Genomic DNA, 21,553 nt, shown 5'->3' on the forward strand with positions numbered 1-21,553 from the left:
TCTTCCTGGTTGACAGCTCCACGTTGACCACTCACAGTCAGCAAGATGTGAAGCGGGCAAAAAGACAAGACAGTTTTAGAACACTTCAGAAAGAAGAAATTGAAGTCAGGTGAGCTGTGTGCATTTGTGCAGCCTAATGAGTCCTGCAGATATTTACAATCAGCAGATCCATGCTAATACCTCTCACCCCTGAAACTCAGATCAGAATCTGGCCAGCAACCTCTAACCAGTGGTGATTCAGGCAAGTGCAGCTGTGGTGAGAGCTCTTCCAAAGAAGCTAAAGAAGCCTGCATTTTAATTATAATATTTACATTAACTAACCTGTTCAACCAGGACAGAACGTTTCAAGAAGGCTTAGGACATATTAATAATCAACTCACACAGCCATAAAAAAGAAATGCAGCATGAGTCATTACAAAGAGCACTTTCATGTCGTTTCTGATGTAGACCACAAAGGCTTGGGTCCTGTAGGACTTTTGTTAGGAAAATCACTCACATGAATTATAAAGCGGTTTTGAAAGATCACTTTGACATATGTCATGAAAATGAAGGACAATCCTCTCAGAAACACCTTTAGTTCTTTTTAAGACCCTTATTAGAAAAGAGGAAGGAAATTGTTATTCCCCTCCCTTAATACACAGGTTATCCTGCTGTTTTCCACCCCCAACATCTGTCCACCTCTTCACTGCATTTTTTTGAAATAATTTTCCTTAATACTTATTCCTCTGAACAGTCCCAGTAGACACTGCACTGCTGCAAACAGAACTTTTGACAATGCTTTGCAGATCAGCCCCTCTTGGTTGCTGGTAACCAGTGGCATGAACCTTCCCTAGCAGGCAATTACATCTCTTGGCATAAAGTAGAGAGGTTCTTTGTAGCTAACAGATATTAAATAAGAATGAAAAGTAAAGCTAGTGATATTAAAGGGACAGTTGAACAATCCTAAGTGTTACAATTGGAAGAGATAATATCCAAATAATTTTGCTAATGAATTCTAGCTTAGGTAAAGTAGCTATTAAGCAGAGATCCCTTGAATTCTGTAGCCATCACAGTTTAGAAATACAAACTTTTCAGAAACAGCCTGGTCCTCTGGGAATGCAATTTTTCAACAGGACTTTTGGACACTTCATGACAACTGAAGTAACTCAGATGCTTTTCCTTCAAGTCTTCTCTACTTGGCTGCTTGATGCGTAATTCTTCATGCCAGTGGCAAGCCATGATCACAAACCCGAGACAAACCTGTTTCTCAGGAGAAGCTACTCTATTCCTGAAATATTCAGGAGTCACAAGCCCTCTTCTTTGGTTCTGGCTCTCCTCAAAACGCTCTACTGATCCATGATTTTTAGGCAAGACATTGTAACTATCAGATACAGGAATTTAGGTGAGTGCCTGCTTTCATAGAGTATGGAAACTGAACTTGCTTAGGTGTCAGCATCCATAATATTTTGCTGTCAGAATTTACACAAATAACCTGATGAGGTGTCCATGATTTGCCAGGCTTAGCACAGTATAGAATCCTCCAATATCCTGAAGCCTCTCAATGGCTTCTGACATAAAGTTTCTGAGGAAGGAAGAACTGGTGCTTGTATTTTGATATGGGGAGCTGAGACTTGCAGGAGGAGAGGCAGACCTGACAATTCTGATAATGGCTCCAGTGTTCCCAGGTGTGTCCTCAAACTTTTTCTTCTTCTGTGTGAAGAGGACTGTGTGTGACTCGCCATGTTACAGAATAGGGCTTGTGACTGGCCACTGATGTGTTGCAAGGTTTTTTTCCTTCTTAACGGAATACCTAAAGCTCAATTTGCCATAGTGGCTGTTCCATAATCTGAAATAAGACTAGAGGGTGCAGCTAAGTCACTGCTCCACAGCTACCCAGCAGCAGAGGACAAGCCAAGCTTATGAAAGCATGGAAATGGCAGATGGCAAGATCTCTTCCACCAAAGGCCTATGACCCTGAACTCTTTAGCTATGCCTCATCCATGGCTTTAAGTTAGTATTTGAATATGTTTATATATGTTTTTTATTGTTGAGCTTATAGTCTCTTCAGTTTTTTTATTTGTTTCCCCCATTTTCTGTTAAAATCTTTTTAATTATTTGAATCTTCTAAATGGAGGAGTTAACTCTTTGCTTTAAAAGAGTGAATGTTTTAGCTCAACAGACCAAGAAATTACAAATACCTGCTGGTATGCCACATGTAGAAAGCCTGAACTTTGGTATATTGTTAAATCTATGAATTTTCTAGAGTGCTCAGTGTGTATTATTTAGCGAGCTGTACCAATCTATCTCTTACTGCAAATTAATTTTTAGGAGCTGCCACACTTTAAACATAGTGAGGGAATAAGCACCCATTTATTCTATTTTGGTTTCTGTGGTGTTCAGTTTTTGACTGTGAAAACTGACTGGCAATGCTTATCTGAAACATCTCAGCTTGTCAGGGAGATGACTGGTTCTGTCACTTTTTTGCAAAAGATGTCAGGACAACACTGTAGCAAAAGAAACTGTAAGACTAGCAAGGACTAAAAAGAAAAAATTATGGAAGCCTTCTCTTCTACTCTTGGAAATAAAGCAATAATCTGAAATTAAATGCCCTGAGTGAAACTATGACTGCACTAAAACCAGCAAAAATTTCACTTTCATTTTTATTGTGCCTAGGATGACATCTCTGTGTTTATGGCAAGTTAAGCTATCATTCTGTTAATAAAAAAGACTTACCTTTGCAGGTAGGTGGTGTTGTCCATGTTCCATTTTCCAAGCAAATGCTCCGCAGGGGCCCCTCCAGCACATACCCACTGTAGCATGAATAGGTGATCATGTCTCCATACTGATAGAAGCTACCACGAATCAGAGCATTCTCTACAGGAGCTGGGGGACCACAGGATATCTCTAAACAAAAGAAACCATTCAGATGTTGGTGAGCTCCAGAGCCTACATGATTCAGGTTTTAACCCTGGACACAGTGCTGTCCAGGGGAGTGCCACAGACACACCTCTGGTGGTAAATCAGCAATGGAGTCCAAAGATCTGGACAAAGTTAAGAAGTGGGCTCATGAGAACCCCATGATGTTCAACAAGTCCAAGTGCAAAGTGCTGCACTCAGGGCAACCCCAAACATGAGTACAGACAGGGAGAACCCTGAGGAGAGCTTGGGGGTTCTTTTTGGTGAGAGGCTGGATATGACCCAACAGCTGCATTTTCAGATGCAGCCCTGAAAGGCAACTGTTTCCTGTGCTGCATCAAAAGAAGAGTCACCAGCAAGGTGAGAAAGGGAATTATCTCACTCTATTCTGCCCTTGTGAGACCCCATCTGGAGTGCTGCATCCATCTCTGGGGTCCTCAGTACAAGAAAGATATTGATCTCTTAGAGGGGTTCCAGAGAAGGGCCACAAAGATGACCAGGGGGATGAAGCATCTCTCCTACCAAGGCAGGCCAAGAGAGCTGGGATTATTCAGCATGGATCCAGGAGAAGGCTTCAGGGAGACCTCATTGCAGCTTTCCAGTTTCTTAATTTATTAAGAGGAGGTAGTGCTTATATGGGAAGATAGAGACAGAACAAGAGGCAATGGCTTTAAACTGAAAGAAGGCAGGTTTAGTTTAGATATTAGAAAGAAATTCTTCACCCAGACAGTGATGAGGTGTTGGAACAGGTTGCCCAAGGAAGCTGTGGATGCCCCATGCTTGTAAGTGTTCAAGGTCATGTTGGAGGGGACCCTGAATAATCTGATTTAGTGAATGGCATCCCTGCCCATGGCAGAGGGGCTGGAACTAGATGATCTTTAAGGGCCTTTCCAATCCAAGCCATTATGTGATCCCATCAATCTAAACAATAATGCTTGCAAGAAGTGAAAAGGCTTTCTGACATGCTTGCAAAAGAATACTGCCTTCTGCCTGTATCAATTAATACAATAAAAGGCAGCACCTCCTCCTACAACTCTTGTCTCATCACCCATAATCTCATGGCAATCATTCTCAGGGTATTTAGGGTACCCAACAACCAATCCGAGCTCCAGGGATTGCAAAAGGTTAGTTAAGAATACATTTACAGAAGTGCCTAGAAAATAGTAGGATGAATACTGTTGAAACACCAACCCACAAAGATGTATTTGGAATACTTTTAAAAGAACAACTCTGATAGAAAGAAAGAAGACACAGCTCTTCTCTAGAACTTCTTAGAACCTCTGGAAAGTACCAATCCCTGAGGAACTGTGTGTCTTGTACTTACTCTCACACTTAGCTGTGGCTGGAGTCCAGGTCTCATCAGCATTACAGGTGATCACAGACTGCCCTTTCAGCTGGTAGCCTTCCCTGCACCTGATGGATACATTCTGGCCAACATGAAAATCCACCTCTGACAGAATGGCATTCTCTGGGATTATGAAAGGTACAGGACATGGGTTTGCTGTTCAAAGTAAGGGTGTGAGGAAAAAGAAGAAGGGAAGAAAAGGAAGTGGAAGAAAGAGAGACCACTTTAGAATAGTTCCTGAAAATTTGAAACCCAAAACATATGAAAAGCAATGGTCATGGATGCTGCACTTGAGTCCAATTTGTAATTTGATTTGAAATGATGAGATTTGGGTTATAAAATAATAATAATAAAAATGTCTAATTCACTGCTGTTGTATGGCTTGTTACCATGCTCAGCTGATGCCAGGAGAGGACACACTAAGGATTTAAGTGAGAAATATCCTACTTGTTACTATGAAACCATTCTCTCTTGTCCTTCCTGTTTGCCATAACCTTTCTATAAAAGAGAAGCAGACCTATCCTACTTCGTGATGAGAAGCGCTGGACCAAAAGAGCAGCAAAAAGTGAGATGTTTGATTAGAGACTTACTGTGACATTCATTAGAGTTTAGAATCTCTCTGCTTTTATTTATTACTGGCTGTAAGCTTGCTGGGTTATTTTTTCATGGTCTATTGATCTCATAACCAATGTGGAAAATATTGGCTCTATAAAGAGCAGAGATTTATGTCAGTTTCTTGATACTAAAATAAACAAATACTTTGTGATCCAAAAATTAAATGTCTTAATTAAACAACCTCAAAGTCTTAAAATTAGTTACAGACACATAAAGGAAGGCCATTGTGGGTGTGTGGGCACAGTGCACATATACATAACATGCTATATCACAGAATTGCAGAAGAATTTATACAGCCATTAAGTCCAACCTACTTCGCCAAGCAGGGCCAACTAGGTCAGAAGTTGCTCTGGAACCCGATCAGAAATTTGTGTTAAATCTGAGTTAACTCTCTGGATGGAGATCTCACATCCTCTCAGAGTCTCTGTTCCTGTTTGTTGATGGTAAAAAGTTTCTTCAAAAATTTCACTGGAGCTTCCTTTATTGCAACTAGTGCCCATTGCCTTTCACTCTGCCACTGTGCAACTCTGAGAACAGTTTGGCACTTTTTCCTTTACACCCTGTCAATATGTCAACTGTAGACAGCAATAAAGTCTCCCTTTTGCCTTCTCCTCCAAATGATTCTCTCACCTGCTTCTACTATATATCAATTGGTTGACTATAGTAACTCCATTTTATGTCATCATTCCAACTAGAGGGAGATATGCAGAAGACAGCTTGTTCTTTTACTGTCACAAAAATACACTCAGAAATTAATGCTTTAACTTGTATCAGTAACTGCTCCTGTTATTTCTCTGCAAAAACTTTTCCATTACAAAGTGAACACACACGTTTACAGAGAGGTAAGGGATTGCTCCATCTTCCATCTCTTGTGCACTCTGCTGCTGGTTCTCCTTCCAAGCTGAATCCCTTCTCACAGAGATATGTTACTGTACTGCCAACTGTATTGTTTTCATAAACTGCTTTCCCATTCAGCAAGGAAACTGGAATTTTGCATCTGGTCTCTGCAAAGGAAAGGGGTCTTATTAATTCAGCTTGATATTAGTCCTGGACTTCAAACATTTTGTGAAGCAATAACACAGAATGTTTAAAATCACCACAGACTTATAAATCATGAAGAACATTGAGTCAGTAGCCCTGGGAAGGAAATATAGCTGATTTAGAAAAGAAGCTCCTCCCAGGGATGGAGAAAAGCCCCAGCAAAATGTGGAAGTGAGGACACATTCATGACTTCACACTGGGGCCAGTAGGGCAGAAAGATGGAAATCATTCTTTCTTGCCACTGATAGATTCTCCAGAAACCCACGTCACAGATCATCTCTCAAAAGGAACTCAGTCTCTGGATTATATGATTTGCATGCATCAGGGAGGAGCTATCCCAGATTGGAACATTCCAGGACATGAAACCTGTTACCTTCACACAATGGCAAGGGTTTACTCCAGCTCCCATTGGCAAGACATGTGATATTCTGGGGCCCAACAAGATGGTATCCAGAGCTGCACACAAAGGTTACATTACTTCTGTATGTGCTTCCAATAGAAATGGCCTCTGCTTTTTCAACGGAGGGATGCAGTCCACAAGTAATTTCTAGGAGAGAAGAAAACTTTTGGGTTTTATACACACAATGAAGACTATTCTTTCTATGAATCACACATTATCTGATAGCTCTGTTCTCACCATGAATTAATGGAGAGACAGAAGAAAAGAAGCTGTGGACTGTTACATGTAGAAGAGTTATAAAATTCCTTCCCTGCCTTTTCTCCTGGGGTTCACACTGCAGACACCTGAAAATGTGTCCAAATATATTTGGTGGTGTTATAAGATATGAGGTATGTTCAAACTAAAAGAGGATGCAGGTCTGAGACTGCATTTTCACTCTTCTTTGTGCCCCAACAGTGGAAGATGATCTCAATATGTGCTCAAGAACAATGGCAGTATTTAAGAAGAATCTTGACCCCTGCCCCATACTGGAGACCAAGGAAATTCATCAAAGGTGAGAGAGAAGAATCCATGGCATACAACTATGACATCAGCAAGAAAAGATGGAAAATGATTTATTGGTAAAGATTTATTGGTAAAATATTGGCATTTTATTTGTAAGCTGCATGAAATAAGTCATAAATCCTTCTTTCTAAGCTGCCTCCATTAGTTATTTCCTTGATAGAAAGCCAAGATTTGATCTAGGGAGCACATCTATGGTATCCCAGACATACTGAGTGGCCAGGATATACTTGCTTTGGCATGACAAGGATGAACATTATGTCTAAGGCTCTGCACACCATAATTCAAGCAGGCCACATTCCTACCCTACTGACCTCAGCATGACTCTCTATGTTTATGCCATTTCAATGTGCCAAAAGGAGATTGCTTCAGATTAGAGAGGTACTGCCAATTAGGACTTCTCTCCTGGCTTTTCCTCTGGCTCCTCTTTTTACAGTCCCTCTGCTGGAGGGAAAGACAGGAAGGAAGCCAGACAAAACAGTCTCCTCCTACCCTAGCTTTCCTGGATATCACATTGCTCTGCTTGCTACTTACGCATGCATGTAGGGGCGGAAGGGCTCCACTTTTTGTCAACGTGGCAAATCCTTCTGCTTGGCCCCTGTAGCTCAAAGCCAGGGTCACAGCTGTAAAAAACTTCACTGCCAAACAGGAACTCCTCTCCTTGAACAGATCCATTTTCTATCATGTCTGGGGGTCCACATGATATTCCTGGAATGTAAGCAATACTTTCCAATTAAACAAAATGTATATGGCTTGTCCTGTTCATAGCTCCTCCACAGGTTTTACACTGAGAAACAGGAAAGAACACAGCAGTTGTCTGGTCATTGCCAGGAATTTGCCCCTGGGTAGCAGAGCAGAACCATACTTGGTGCTTCTGCTTCCTGCTAGAAGTAAAAAAATCTATTGTGACTGTGCTGGCAAGAAGCCTCAGTAAACTATTGCCTCTTTCAGCCAACAGCCGAAGCCCACATAAGCATTTATGTAGAAACTCCTATTTCAGCACTGCAGTCAATGACATCTGAGAGAATTTAAGTACCTTTGAGAATTATATCCATAGAGTTACATTTGAAGATGCTAAATACCTGTGGCTCCTGGCAACTAAAGTGTTTAGAGGTCCTCAGTAACCCCAGAACCCATGACCTCAAGTGCCAGAACTATTTAAACCTGGAAGCTCTTTGCAGAGGAGCGAGGCAGACAGGTGTAGAGATTTCCTTCATACTACTACCTGCACACACCAGCAATTCTGCCCCTCCAGGTTGTTACCAGTGGTACTTACCAAACAATGTTTAATTAAATGCAGACAGTATGAGTTATAAAACAAAATGAGCATTAGTTATTTCTGTTGTATGATATCACCCCTGACCAAAATTAAGTGATGGACTCAGTTAGAACGTACTTCTGCACACTGGCACAGTACCACTCCAAAGCTTGTCTTCTTGGCAAGTCCGTTCTGCATCACCCTGTGAAACAATAGAAAATGCTCTAAGAACAACTTTGCTATTAACTATCAATTAATTAACTATTAATTAGTTAACTATTTTCTCCCATCATCTTTAGTGTCCAGCAAGGTGAAGAACCTTTTTCTCCAAGTGCCACCCGTGTAAAGAGAAAACGAAGTGCTACAGCCCAAACCTCCTAGTATGGAGCTCATGATAGAACTTTTTGCAAAATGATGGGTATTCTTTATAAACCAAAAGATTGTGGGGATAGTTAGTTCTCTTGTCCTTATATCCCTGGAGTATCATCTTTTTTGTTAGTTTTATCATTCTTGTCCATAGGAATGTGTTGTAATGACAAATTTTCTCCTTTCAGGACTCATTTGTAGGAAATTCAACTAGCAATTTTTTCAACAACAGTACAAGCTTGTGTTTGACAAATATGATGTGCTGATTTAACCACATCTCAAACTCTCATTCTTCATATTTTCCTATAAATTACACTATTTCTTCCTTACATACAAGTTTTATAGACAGCCTAATAGCCCAGGATTTAATTCTTATTTTATTCTGAGACATGGAGAACAATATTTAATTTTGTCACTTGCTGTAATTTAGTTTCATTAGAAAGCAGACCCGTCGATAAAGGGCAGCTGTTGACATGTTGTTGTACAGCATCACACCCAAAAGGAAAAGAGCAGGACTTCTCTTCTACAGCAGGGACACAGATTGACACTAGGTGGCGAAACTGGATAACGAAGCATGGAGAACTTATTACTATATAACAACACTGGTTTATTCCTTCCTAAAGTTATTTGAAACAGCAACTCTATCTTTTTGTCTAAATACCAACACCTTCATCCCCAGTGATGCTGCATGTTTGACAACATAATGAAAATTAAAGTCATTGTTACCTAAGCACTCTCCAAAGTCTTCTAATTTTTATCTTGACTGACTTAACTTCTGATTGGATGATTTTATATGCATGAAGTTCTTAATTAATTACTGTGTTACAACAGTACAAAGGAAATGAAATCCTGCACTTTGCTTGGCACTCACAAAACCAGCATTAAGAGCCAGCCTCTGTCCTGGAGATACCTCACCACCTCATGTCTCACTCTGTCATCACCTGGGCACAGTGGAGATCATGCTGTGCCTCAGCAACCTAACTCTCATTTCTGAATTCACTGCAGCTTTTGAAAACACCCCAGAGGCAGCTCTGAACTTGCTAGCCTGAATCCTGATACTGGGAAAGCAATGCTGTTTCAGAGCTCAGGTGGGGATAAAAGCTGTAATAAAGACAATGGACAGGAAAGAACTTTGATTCCTCCTCCATCAGGGAGTAAACCTGCCAATGAACAGAGTGGAATACCTTTGATCTATCACTTTAATACCATCTAGCAATGTCACAGAACTGAGGGCTGTGGAGTTTACGGGGATTTTAAGTCTGGAAGGCACAACTCTTGGCACAGAGACATAATGCTTGGGACACTACAAAAGAAAAAAAAAACGCAATCTAACTCTGGCTGAAGAACCAGGTCAAGGGAGTGGTACATGAGAAATTAACTCTTCCATTGTGTAGTGCTGTATTTGCAGAGAACTTCAGTTAAGAAAACTCTGCAAAGAAAAATACTGCAAGATACCTGCTGGACATATACCCCGAACAGGATTCTGCTTCAATTATGCCCTTAAGCCATTCAAAGACTGCCCCAAACATACAATGAACTCTCTACAGGCAATAACTAAACCAGCAGACACCAAACTTCTGTGGCATCAGTATGAATAAGACAGACCCCAGCAATCACACAGGAACTGAAAATGGCAACTGAAAGTTTAGAGTGTTGGAGATTTGAGCTTGCTTACTTGTAATTCATAGCCAGAGTCACATTTATAAAGAGACACATCTTTGTAATTGTATTTAGTGCCAACCACAAATCCATGCTCTGGAGACTCTGGAGTTCCACAGGACACAGGACTGCAGATGTCATCAGAAAATGGTGGCATCCAAACACCATTTTCCTGAAAAATAAATGTAATTAGAAATGTAAAAGCACTGCTTTATATCTGCAATTCATATCTAATTGAAAAAGAAAAATCATAGCAGAAACATCCAGGTGCCGTGGGTGCACAGATACAATAATATCTGTTCAATCCTTTATAAAACATGGTAATTTAAGTAGCATTTTTAAGATGTTAACATAAACTGGAGTTTATCTTTGGCAAGAACACTTAGCTTAAGACTTGATAAACAGAAGGAACAAACAGTAAAATGGGGAAAAGAAGTTTGGAAAAGCAAGTTCACTGGTGCAAGGTCACCTAATCGCTCAGGGAACAGATCAGAAGAATGAAATTAATATCTGCATGATTTCATGATCTGTATTTCTCTCCTTGCTGAACGTCTAACACCATGACTAAGTGCTTCAACAGCCTTCCCTGACTCACTGTGGGAAGTCTGATACCTGAAGAAACGCTTGTCAAAGACAACTCCTACTTTCACAGATATTTGAAACAGCAAAATGAGGGGGAAACATTTAATAAGAAAGACTTACTCTACAAAGCTACACATGCTCAGGTTTTCTCACATGAGCATACCTGGTGACTCTAAAAAGTCTATTTACAAACCTAAGATGAGGTTGTCCACAGCTAATGTGACAGGAGGTTACCAGTGGACCTGATAAAGATGTTTGTTCTTTAACACTCAGAGGATTCAAGTTTCTACAGGTGTACAGGTCTGCTGCCTGTTATTCTGGAGAAAAAGCTCTGCATGCAATCCTCAAAATATGTTAGAAATCTTGCACATAATTTTTTAAAAACTCAGACATGACTTAATGCCTGGTATGTGATAAAATGAATGCTTTTCTAAAGGACAGTCTCAGCTTTTGATGGAAGAAGAAATGAAATATTTCTAGTTCTGAAAGTCTATACATGGAAAACAAACAATTGTTCTTATTGGGAAACAACTAAACATACTATATGCAGATTGCATATACTATATTATATTGCAGAATATGCTTTGAATTTTTTTGTTGTGTCCAGTTAAGGGCCAAAAGGTAAGGAACTTATGGGAAGGTCCTGAATTCAAGAAGGCCAGCAGAATAAAAACAGTGCTAATAAAACTATACCTTGCATGTAGACGTGCTTGCTCCCACCAGAGTGTAGCCTTTTACACACGACAACGTGATGCTTGTGTTCACAGTGAAGTTGTTCCCAAGTGCAATTACATTAGTGATATTTCCTGGAAGGGGACACTTTCTGGGGCAACAGGAAATACTTTGAGGTGACCATTGTCCATCTTCCTGGCAAGTGCATACATCCACTTCTGTTGCCATTGTGTAGCCTTCCAGACATCTGCAACACAGCATGAAGACCTGATCACAGAGACACAGCTAGGAATGAGCTAACCCATAAATTAAAAAGTCAGAACAGTAATTTTTCAGCATTAGTTGTTAATAAGTACATCTTGAGATTTCTCTGTTATTTCAAGGTAAGCCTGTAAGAAGTATGTCTGGACTGAATTAATTCTATTGCAAGAGCTGGAGACTTCAGACCTCATTTCCAGTTGTTTCAAGATGCTACAGTATCACAGCAGAAAACAAGTTGATGGCTTTATTACTCAGAGGGTACTGGCAGTCCTAGTGCAGTTCCTACACTGCCCATCTCTTTGCTAGGAGGGCCCTTGGTGAGGTAAAGAGAGTATCTGAGCAATTCTAAAGATGACCTCACTTTCTTCCAAACCTTAGCCTGACCGCAGACCATTTGCTTAGACATTTAAGGCTGACTCAAGGGTGCTTTACCAAGAACAACTCAATGGCTTGCACCAGTGGGTTTGCTTGTGGAATGGCAGGTAAAGAAAGTACTGCCTTCACCTTGTTAAAGTTGCATGGGAATGACTGATACTATTCAATGCAACCACTTGCTGTTTCTGTCCCCAGTTCTGTCCCACATCATTATTGGCTTTTACTACCAAAAATAAGTCTTTTGCAAAGGCTTTCTTCATCTTGGAGAAAGAAATCTGCAGTGTATACACTTCAGGAAATTAACGAAAAACCTAAGTTTCTCATATCTGACAAAGGAGTAAGTTGCTCCAGTGCTTCAGACAGCACAGTGCTGCAGTGCAGAAAATGGGACAAGAGGGATATCAGCCCTTTTGTATTAATTACAACAGGCACCTGAAGCAGAAGGAAAGTATAAATGCAATGCCAAGAGCAGAGAAGCTGCACACCCTGCTGACTAGTTGCTGTCACTTAACAAAACCTGTATGTTGAAACCGGTGGTTCAGAGGAGGAGAATAAGAAACCAAATGGAAATGGGAAACTAAAGTCAGTGGAGGCATCTGTCCAACAGGCTGAAATGCCTTTCTAGAGTTTTCATGAGTGGTCAAAATAATATTTTATAAAGTGCATGTCAGTGTGGGTTTTGTCAATCTGAGTATGTATAAACTTGCACTAACTGAGGGTACATAAACCTTCTATCTTCATTCCTTCAGGGGCTTTAATGAAAACAGAATCACAGCATCATCCTTACCTGTACTGGACCTTACTTCCATAGGTGTAAGTGTTCCCAAGAACCTCTGCATTTGGGACAGATGGTGGTGGGCCACAGCTTAAGAGCTCACAGCTCGGGTATGGCTTCTTCCACACACCAGTCTCCACACAAGTCAGTTCTGGAGCTCCCTTCATGACAAAACCTGTCAAGCAGGTATAGATGATTGTGTTCTCATCTTCAGAGCTGCTCCCATTGATAAATGTGTTTGGGATGATGGGTGGAGCACCACAGGAAACCTGTCCGCAGCGAGGAAACCCAGAACTCCATTTGCCAGCTGCCTCACAGGTGACCTCAGAAGGCCCCAGCAGTTTGAAACCCTCCAGGCATTGAAACTGGACACTTATCCCACAGTTGAAATCTGTACCAAGAACGACCCCATTCTGAATCTGTGGTGTAGGACACAGACATGGTAGGCAAGACGGAAGGCTTCCACTCCAGGAGCCATTGGACAGGCATTGCCGTAAGGGATTGCCATGCAGCTCATAACCAGGGAAGCATATGTAGTGGACAAATTCCCCGTAAGTAAAGGCTGAGCCATTCAGAAAGCCATGGGAGATGTCTTCAGGGGGTCCACAAAAGACTGGTTCACAGTGTGGAGCTTCTGAGTCCCAGGTACCATCACTCTGACAGGTAAGCGTGGATGGTCCTTGCAGGCTATAACCGTCATTGCAGTGATAGTGCACTTCTTTATTAAAGCTGAAATCTGAGCCAGTAGTTCTCCCATTGGGAAGAGGCAGTGGCACAGGACAGGTCACAGCTTTGCAGACTGGAGTGATTCCACTCCAGCTTCCATTTGCAAGGCAGACTCTACTCCGATCCCCATCTAACAGGAAACCCTCGTTGCAGCTGTACTCTGTCCGTCTCTGGAACGTGTAGTCCTCCCCAGTTACCTGACCGTTCTCCAAAACTGGTGGTGGGCTGCAGGACACAGGAATGCAGATTGGTTCACTGCCATCCCATTTCTGACTCTCTTGGCACCTCCTCTCTGAGGGGCCATTTAACTGGTAACCAGGATCACACTCATAGTGGACAACACTCCCATACGTGTAGTTTTCCCCTCTTATCTTCCCATTCAAAAGGCGGGTGGGTGAATTGCAGGTTATTGCTTTGCAGTAAGGAGCAGTGTGACTCCACTGCCGACTCGGCAAACACAGCCGTGTGTCAGAGCCAACCAGAGTGAATCCTGGCCTGCAGGTGTACCGCACTGCGCTCCCGAGCGTGTTCTCTGTGACGTGCAAAAACCCGTTCTCTGGCGGGGACGGCAAGGTGCACTCTATCGAAACACAGGCAGGGGCAGTGCCGTTCCAAGCCCCGTCTTCTTGGCAAGCTAGAAGAGGGTTTCCCAGCAGTTCGTAGCCGGAGTAACAGCTGTATAAGATAACAGTTCCAAATAAGAAAGTGGTGAGCTGCATTGCACTGTCCTCCTTCAAGGAACTTTTGAAGTCTTTCATGTTGTCAGCCAGCAACATATGCGAAAGGGAGGGATTCTCTGTAACGCCCTCCTGGTCAGAACGCCTTTCCCCATGTCCCAGCTGCATGTACTCTCCGAAGTCAATGTGAGGAGGCAGGCCACAGTCTGTCGGAAGGCAGGTTGGTGTGGAGCTAGACCACCCCGATTCCTCACAGGTCTGCATAGCAAGGCCTGACAGCTGGAAGCCTGGCACACAGCTGTAAATGACCATGGCCCCGTAGCTATAATCTGCACCCTCCACAAAGCCATTCTCGATGGGCTCAGGAGGCTGGCAATTTATGGCCTTGCAAGAGGGAACCTCTGTACTCCACTCTCCAGTTTCCAGGCACCTCAGTGTTTCCTCCCCTTGGAGCTGGAAGCCTCTGTCACAGAAATACCTAACTGTCTGCCCATAATGGAAACTTGTGAATGAGTATTTGCCATTGGGGATCTTCTTAGGCCTTGGGCACTGAATAGGTTTGCAAACTGGCCTTCCCCCAAGCCACTGTCCATCTTCTCCACAGAGGACAGTTGTGTTCCCTAGCAGTTCAAAACCTGGTTTACATGTATAGAGGGCTGTGCTGAGGAAGGTGAGGCCCTGCACATCCACTATGCCATTCTGAATTTCTTCTGGTTGAGGACACTCCACGGGAATACATTCTGGCAAAGGCAAGCTCCATGAACCATCAGCCTGGCATCTGATGGTGGGCTCACCCTTCAGCAAAAACCCATCTACGCAGATGTATTTCACAGTGCTGCCAAAATGAAGGGATGAACTCAAGGGGTCCCCAAAGGGGATATAGGGAGGTGCAGAACATTGTACAACCTTGCAGAAGGGAAAGGAATCATTCCACTGCTGGGAGGGCAAGCATTTCAGTACAGAGGAGCCATGCAAAACATAACCCTCCTTGCAGGAGAACTGTACAACACCGACTTGGTAAGACACTTCTCTCAAGACCAGCTGATTTTCTGCCAGGGGTGGCTCTGGACATTTTGTTGGCACACATTTGGGGCTTTGCTTTTTGCTCCATTTCCCAGACTTTTGGCAGGTCCATGAAACATCTCCAATCAGCTCATAGCCTTCATCACAGAAGAACTCAACTTTGGAGCCCATATCAAAAGTTTCTCCTTTGGAGAAGCCATGCTGGATGGATGGTGGTTTTCCACAGCTGAGGGGAGCACAGTAAGGAGGTGATTCACTGTACCATTGCCGATTTGCTTGGCAGGTAAACACTGGGCTCCCAACCATCTGGTAACCAGAGTCACACTGATAATTCGCCTGATTTTCAAAGAAGTGTCCGGTGGTTTCCTGGAAAACAGATAAGACAGAGACATGTCTCAAATGAAGATGCATGATTTGGGCAATTGGAGACCGATTTAATTTCTTGTGTTCTCCTGGTCTGGCTTCTAGCTGAATCCCTGTCAGGGATGATGGCAAGTAACTGGCACAAAGTATCTTGGCTCAAATGATGCACTCTGTTTTCAGGAAATCAGAGATCACTTCTGAAAGAAAATAGAAAATTCAAGGCTTAAAAGGTAAAAGCTAGAAAAGAATTCCTCTGCTTTCTCCCTTCCTGACCCATGAGACCAAAACAGAAGGAAAGGAAGATGGAAAAGACATGGAAGCTGACATCAAATGACCTATTGTTGTCACAACTCTTTAGCTTCTAGGTATATCTAAGGTTGGAGCCCTCAAATCTACTGCTACTAGGAGACATTTAAAAATGCCACATACGCAGTGGCAGGGCCTTGAGCAGGCAGCTGGGGAGCATCTCAAAGTTGCAGTCTGGTCTTTGACTGAGGTATTAAAAAAATTCTCCAACTGTAAGCAATATATGAGCAATATAGGAGTGACCCTACCTAAGAAAGACAAAACAGAGTGATATGCATTAATTAGAAGATGCATCTGGTTGGGATTCTGAACAGAAATTGTTACTATTACTGCAGGAAACCCATGTAGGAACTGGAATGTCAACCTCCACCCTCCAAATTTAGAAAATGCAGATTTCCTGGTATCTGATATCTCTGCTATCTTAAATCCCTGGATTTAAGGAAGGAAGAGGGATGTTCAGAAGAAAAATGCTTTGAAAATTCAATGTAAAATTTTTATAATAGTGTTCTTGCTCCTCCTTACCACAGTATTATCCTTGTGCACCAAAACAAAACACATTGTTGCAATTTAATTTGATAAGAAAAGGCAAATTCTGATTTCAGTATAGGGATGTTTGCTTCCAAAACATCAAACGAAGAAAAATTATCCCAAGGTGATTTATCTATTGCATATCAGATTTTTTTTCATAGCAGTGAGAAAAGCAAGGCTTGTGAACTGACGGTGAATCAGTAGTTCAAACATCTCCAGAAGGCACAGAAAGCTACCCAAGAACCAAACAAAAGAAGATATTAAAGAAATCAATTGAAGGTCATATGGCATCTTGCATCTCCTAACTGATAACCCACTTTATGATAGGAAATCCCATGGAAATATTAATGCTATTCAGATACGATTCTGCTGGAAATCCTCCCACTTTTCCCTTTCCTTATTCTATCCAATCATGTACTTCCTCAATTTTAACAGAAGAGCAAAACAGAAGAAAGAAAACCCTCACAGCAACAGTTGTGAAGATATACTGAATTTGCCAGGGTACCAGGCAGAGAGAAAACTCATTCTGTACCTTAATAAAGCCATTCTCAAGCTGCGGTGGTTCTCCACAGGACACTGGGTGGCATGTGGGCAGACTGCCACTCCAGTTGCCAGTGGCCTCACAGGTCCGCTTCTTCTCTCCCTTGATGTAGAAGCCCTTGTTGCAGCTGTAAGCCACCACTGCTCCAAAGCTGTAGTTGGACCCACTGGCATAGCCATTGCTAATGTGGGGAGGCTCTCCGCAGCGAACAGGGATGCACTGGATGCTCAGAGGAGAAGGATTCCACTGGCCCCCTCGAAGGCATTCGATCTTGGCCGAAGTGTTCAGAACAAAGCCTTCCATGCACTTGAAGCTCACGACAGAGCCAGCTGCAAACTTGGCTTTACTAATGGACTCCAGGATGCTGTATGAGACTGTGGATGGCTTTTCACAGAAATCAGCTATGCAGTGGGGCATGTCCCTGCCCTCTGGAGGCACCCACTTCCCTTCTGCATTGCAAAGCAGCTGAGAGTTATCAGCCAGGCTGTAACCATCCAAGCAGAAGTAATAAGCTATATCACCAAAGAGGCGGTGGCCACTCTCTGGTGATGCATTTTCCACATGGGGTGGCTCATCACAGGACACTGCCAGGCACTGCTGGTGGCTCACACTCCACTTGCCGCTGGCTAAGCACTCTATGGTTTCAGGGCCAACTAATGTGTAACTGTGGATAAGGAAACCAGATAGAAAGTCAAAAAGACAAGCACTGTCAAACTCTATCTAAGGTTTACTGAAGCCCTTGCAGTATGAGCCTGTTTGCTAGAACTCCAGAAGAACAGGATCCTTTAAAAAAAAAAACTATGATCAACTTCAAAAGGAAAATCTTAAAGCCTATATGGTGAGGTATCACAATGGTGGGCATCCTAGCGCACCTTGTGCATATTGCCTCTCTGTCCGTCCAATAACCATTTCTGAACTTCCATTTTGGCTCAAACTACTACAACAAACCTAGTATTGTACTATGATGGTCCATGCAATCATCAAGGAAATGATCCCACTCAGAAACTATTCCTGTTTAGCAAAACTGATAGGAAAAGAAAGAGATGAAAAGCCCAGAAAGGCCTTTTGTGTTTCTGTATTAGCCCTATCAATCTATTTTCACACTTGCAAGCAAACTGAAACCTCTGAGTTACCCAGAGATGCTCTTACCAATAATGCATATAGCAATTTTAAAATAACTTCTTCCTAAAAACTCACTGTTAAAAAATATTAGAAAGCAAATAAAAAAATTAATGTTGCCTGGAAAAAACCCAGTGAGAAGGTTTACAATAAAATTCTACCACATGAATGCTGTCAGTGTAGCTGTAGTTCTCCAGTCTGTCTCTGGGATGCATGGTCAGGCATTAATCCATGCAGCTCATCCTCCCACTTTAAACCCCTGCTGCTTAAATATGCAACAGGCAATAGTCTATTCACAGTACTTTTGACTGTTTTCTTAATTTTTTCCTCTGTGGTGAGCTCTCACAAAAAGCAAAGAAGCAGTAACTACTGCAAAGACCTCAGTGACTTTCTAACTGCAGGCTGTGCAGATTTTGAAGCAACATCTGTAAAACTGCTTTGTCTTTGTTTGCAGGATTTGTTTTCAAGGCCTCAGACTGGACCCCAGAAAAAGAGCCTACTACGTGCCCATGTTTAACATGATACACTGTCACAGACAGTTAAATGTTGCTATCCTATCTTATCCAAAATGCTCACACAGGAAGGAGAAACAACTTTTAAAAATCATAATACCATCTAGAAAACATAATAAGGATGCTTTGCTTCAATTATATTTCAAATAATATTGCAAACCCAATTTATAAGAAAAACACCATCTTGTCAATTTACCTTTTCACACCAAGAAAATGCAGAAAATCCTCCAGCCACTTTTGACCTAAGCTGGCAATAGCTCTGCCTACCCACTCTGCCTTTTAGACAGAACAGTTCCAATAAATTTTATGGAACCGCTCACAGGCTGTAAAGATTACCATGCAGAAAGGTTCTTGCAGGATCAGAGTCCAGCATTATACTTTCATGCTTGATATCATCAAAACTGAGCCTCCTCTTTGATGAAATAGTCTGAAATATTTTCTACACAGAGTAGATAAGAAGAAATTTAAAATAATACATGTCAATTAACAAAGAGTCTTACTTTTAAGGAAATAGAATTTAGAACACCATAACAGACAGTTGTTAAACTGCACCAAGAGCATTCTTATATCCTAATGAGCCATAAAGAATTTTCTATGATCAGAGCCTTGAATTTAACACAGAAGTACTAGCTCTGTAGTAACTCCAAGGAAAAGGGTTTCCTATTGAATTGTGCTACCATTCCCTCTGATTCCTCTCTATTCTCCTCTTCCTGAGTATGTTCAGTTCCCCTGAAACTACTTCAAGAAATATTTGTGTCTCATACTAACCTGACAACCCACAAAAAAATCTCCATTGCATTTAACTTCCAAAAAGTTAAGACAGAAGTAGTGAAAATGAATTAGTGTGCAGTTACAAAGGACTTGTGAAACAGTGCACCAGCTTTACTCAACCTGAATGTTAATCCAGTAGTGCTAGTCTACATACCCTTCCTTACACGTGTAAGAGACTGTGTTTCCAAAAGTAAAGTTATCTCCACTGATGACTGCATCTTTGATGGCAGGAGGGGATCCACAAGACACAACGTTGCAAGCTGGTGGTGTGCTGTTCCAGTTCCCTGAAGATGCACAGATGAGTACAGAAGGTCCCTGAAGGCTGAGACACAAAGATCATTATTAAGGCTGCCATTTCATTCCTGGTGAAGGATGGAGAGTAAAAGAGCTGCTTTGCTTTCTGGCCCCAGTGAAGCTAAGGAGTCTTTCTCACCGACTTCAGTAGAGGCCAGAATCTCACCCTTTGTTCGTGGAAAAATACTCTGATGCTATCAAAAAAAAGCTGGTCTTCACATCACTTTGATGAGCAAACTGGTGGATTTCATGTGGAGCCTTAATGCTCTGCACAGACACACACAATTTCTGCTGTAGCTTAGCCTATCTTTGGGCACAAAAGAAATAAATATTTGTTTAAGCTTAAAGATTAACTTGTAAGCCATCAACAACATGCCAGTCTTGGGACTTGCAACTAGCCTCTGCCTGAGACCTGATTCACTCAAGGACTATCTTCACCCAGGACACTGAAGGAAATGGTCTAGTTCAAGTTGCTCACAAAAAGGCATTCAGTTCCTCCAGGAGGTAAAGGATTTTGCGTGAGTGAATGGCCACACACATTTGAAGTCAATGGTATTTTTCAGTTTACATAGCTGAGAAAACAAGATTTGTTCAGAGGGTGTGACTTGGATGTCTGAACAGAGTGTGCAACACCTCCCTGAGATGCTCTGGGTGAAACCCCTTGTCTCCAGCTGCTGCCTCAGCTGTCTGTGGGTTCCTGTAGGGCTTACATTGTATCTGAGAGCCCTACACAGGAGTGTCTGATTCCCTACAATTTGGGCTCAAATGGTATTAGACCCCCATGTTTAGCTGACTGAAATAAGTTAATGGAAAAGAACACTAACCTGTAATGCTTTTACAAATTTGGCACAGGGCCTTGTCAGGGAAGTAGGGCTTTGCCTACCTGTGGCAATATGTCTAAGACTTAAAAACACCTAAGAAGTGCTTGAAGGAGGAGACTGGGTCCAGGAATAAAGCATAAGATGGACACTTTGAGGGGGCTTCCTCTGGAGTGGTAACCACAGGAGAGAGGATATCACTCACCAAGCTATGGTAGGCAGGTAAAGACAAAGAGTCAGAACTGATGTGGTATTTGCTGCCTACATGTCCAAAAGTCCACAGTCAAAAAACTCATAGATATTGGTAAAAGCACTGCCTGGTTTAGTGGGGTACAGATAAGCCCACAGTGTGAATCTATGACTTAACACTGAACTGCAGCTGAGGTGTCCATCTGTAGTAACATAATTAAAACATTCAACACATGAACATACCTCACCCACCTGCCTGCATCTGGACAAGGAAATGATTGCAGCAGGAAAATGTAGAAAAAAATCATCCCTAAACAGGTACATATGGGATCACTTATGTCAGAGTATATCTGCTAGAGGTGCAAACAGATATCAGGGAGGCAGAAACCTTCATGTACAGCTACATCCTTGGATATGGCATTAATGTGTTAATTTTTAATAGCAGCATGTTAAAAATGTGTTTGCAGCATAATTGCTTACAAATGTCAAACAGAACAAAGCTTTAGAGTAAATTACTAGTACAAAGAGTTCAAGGAGTAAATTATTAACTTCCAGTAAGTTCCTTCACAAAAGGTGCTGTAAAGTAATAGCAAAAACAACATGAACTGCAGTTGTAGAGGTATAATGATCTTTAAAGACAAATGAGAACTTTCAGAAATAATGAAAACTATTTTTCTGAATATTCAAAATATTTTTATAAGTTTGATGGTAAAATGAAATCATTACATACATATATAGCAAATCCTGAGTGATTTTTTTCTCAGAAAAAAAATATTATTATTATTCAGAAATTTTCTGAATAGCTCCAGTTCAGGATAAAATACAGAAAGTACCCTCAAGGTGTAAAGAACTCTTTTTTAAGCAATTCTGTTTTAGTATTT

At 41.8% G+C, this 21,553-nt stretch overlaps 1 protein-coding gene across 2 annotated transcripts in view; it reads right to left on the reverse strand.

Moving 5' to 3' along the window:
• Positions 1–21,553, reverse strand: part of SVEP1 (sushi, von Willebrand factor type A, EGF and pentraxin domain containing 1) — a 121,679-nt gene that overhangs the window by 11,961 nt on the left and 88,165 nt on the right. Inside the window, exons 36-46 of one of the 2 annotated variants that reach the window (XM_023944315.2) lie at positions 19,526–19,693; positions 16,961–17,633; positions 12,818–15,597; positions 11,416–11,641; positions 10,157–10,312; positions 8,254–8,317; positions 7,392–7,565; positions 6,270–6,443; positions 5,686–5,859; positions 4,220–4,396; positions 2,713–2,883 (exon numbers count right to left, since the gene is read on the reverse strand). In XM_023944315.2, the coding sequence (XP_023800083.2) occupies positions 2,713–2,883; positions 4,220–4,396; positions 5,686–5,859; positions 6,270–6,443; positions 7,392–7,565; positions 8,254–8,317; positions 10,157–10,312; positions 11,416–11,641; positions 12,818–15,597; positions 16,961–17,633; positions 19,526–19,693 (4,937 nt within the window). The remainder of the gene's footprint in view (positions 1–2,712; positions 2,884–4,219; positions 4,397–5,685; positions 5,860–6,269; positions 6,444–7,391; positions 7,566–8,253; positions 8,318–10,156; positions 10,313–11,415; positions 11,642–12,817; positions 15,598–16,960; positions 17,634–19,525; positions 19,694–21,553) is intronic. The other variant, XM_086868332.1, reaches the window with a different exon arrangement.

This window comes from Cyanistes caeruleus, chromosome Z (genome assembly GCF_971803275.1).
Source record: "Cyanistes caeruleus chromosome Z, bCyaCae1.hap1.1, whole genome shotgun sequence".
Classification (NCBI taxonomy): Eukaryota; Metazoa; Chordata; class Aves; order Passeriformes; family Paridae; genus Cyanistes; species Cyanistes caeruleus.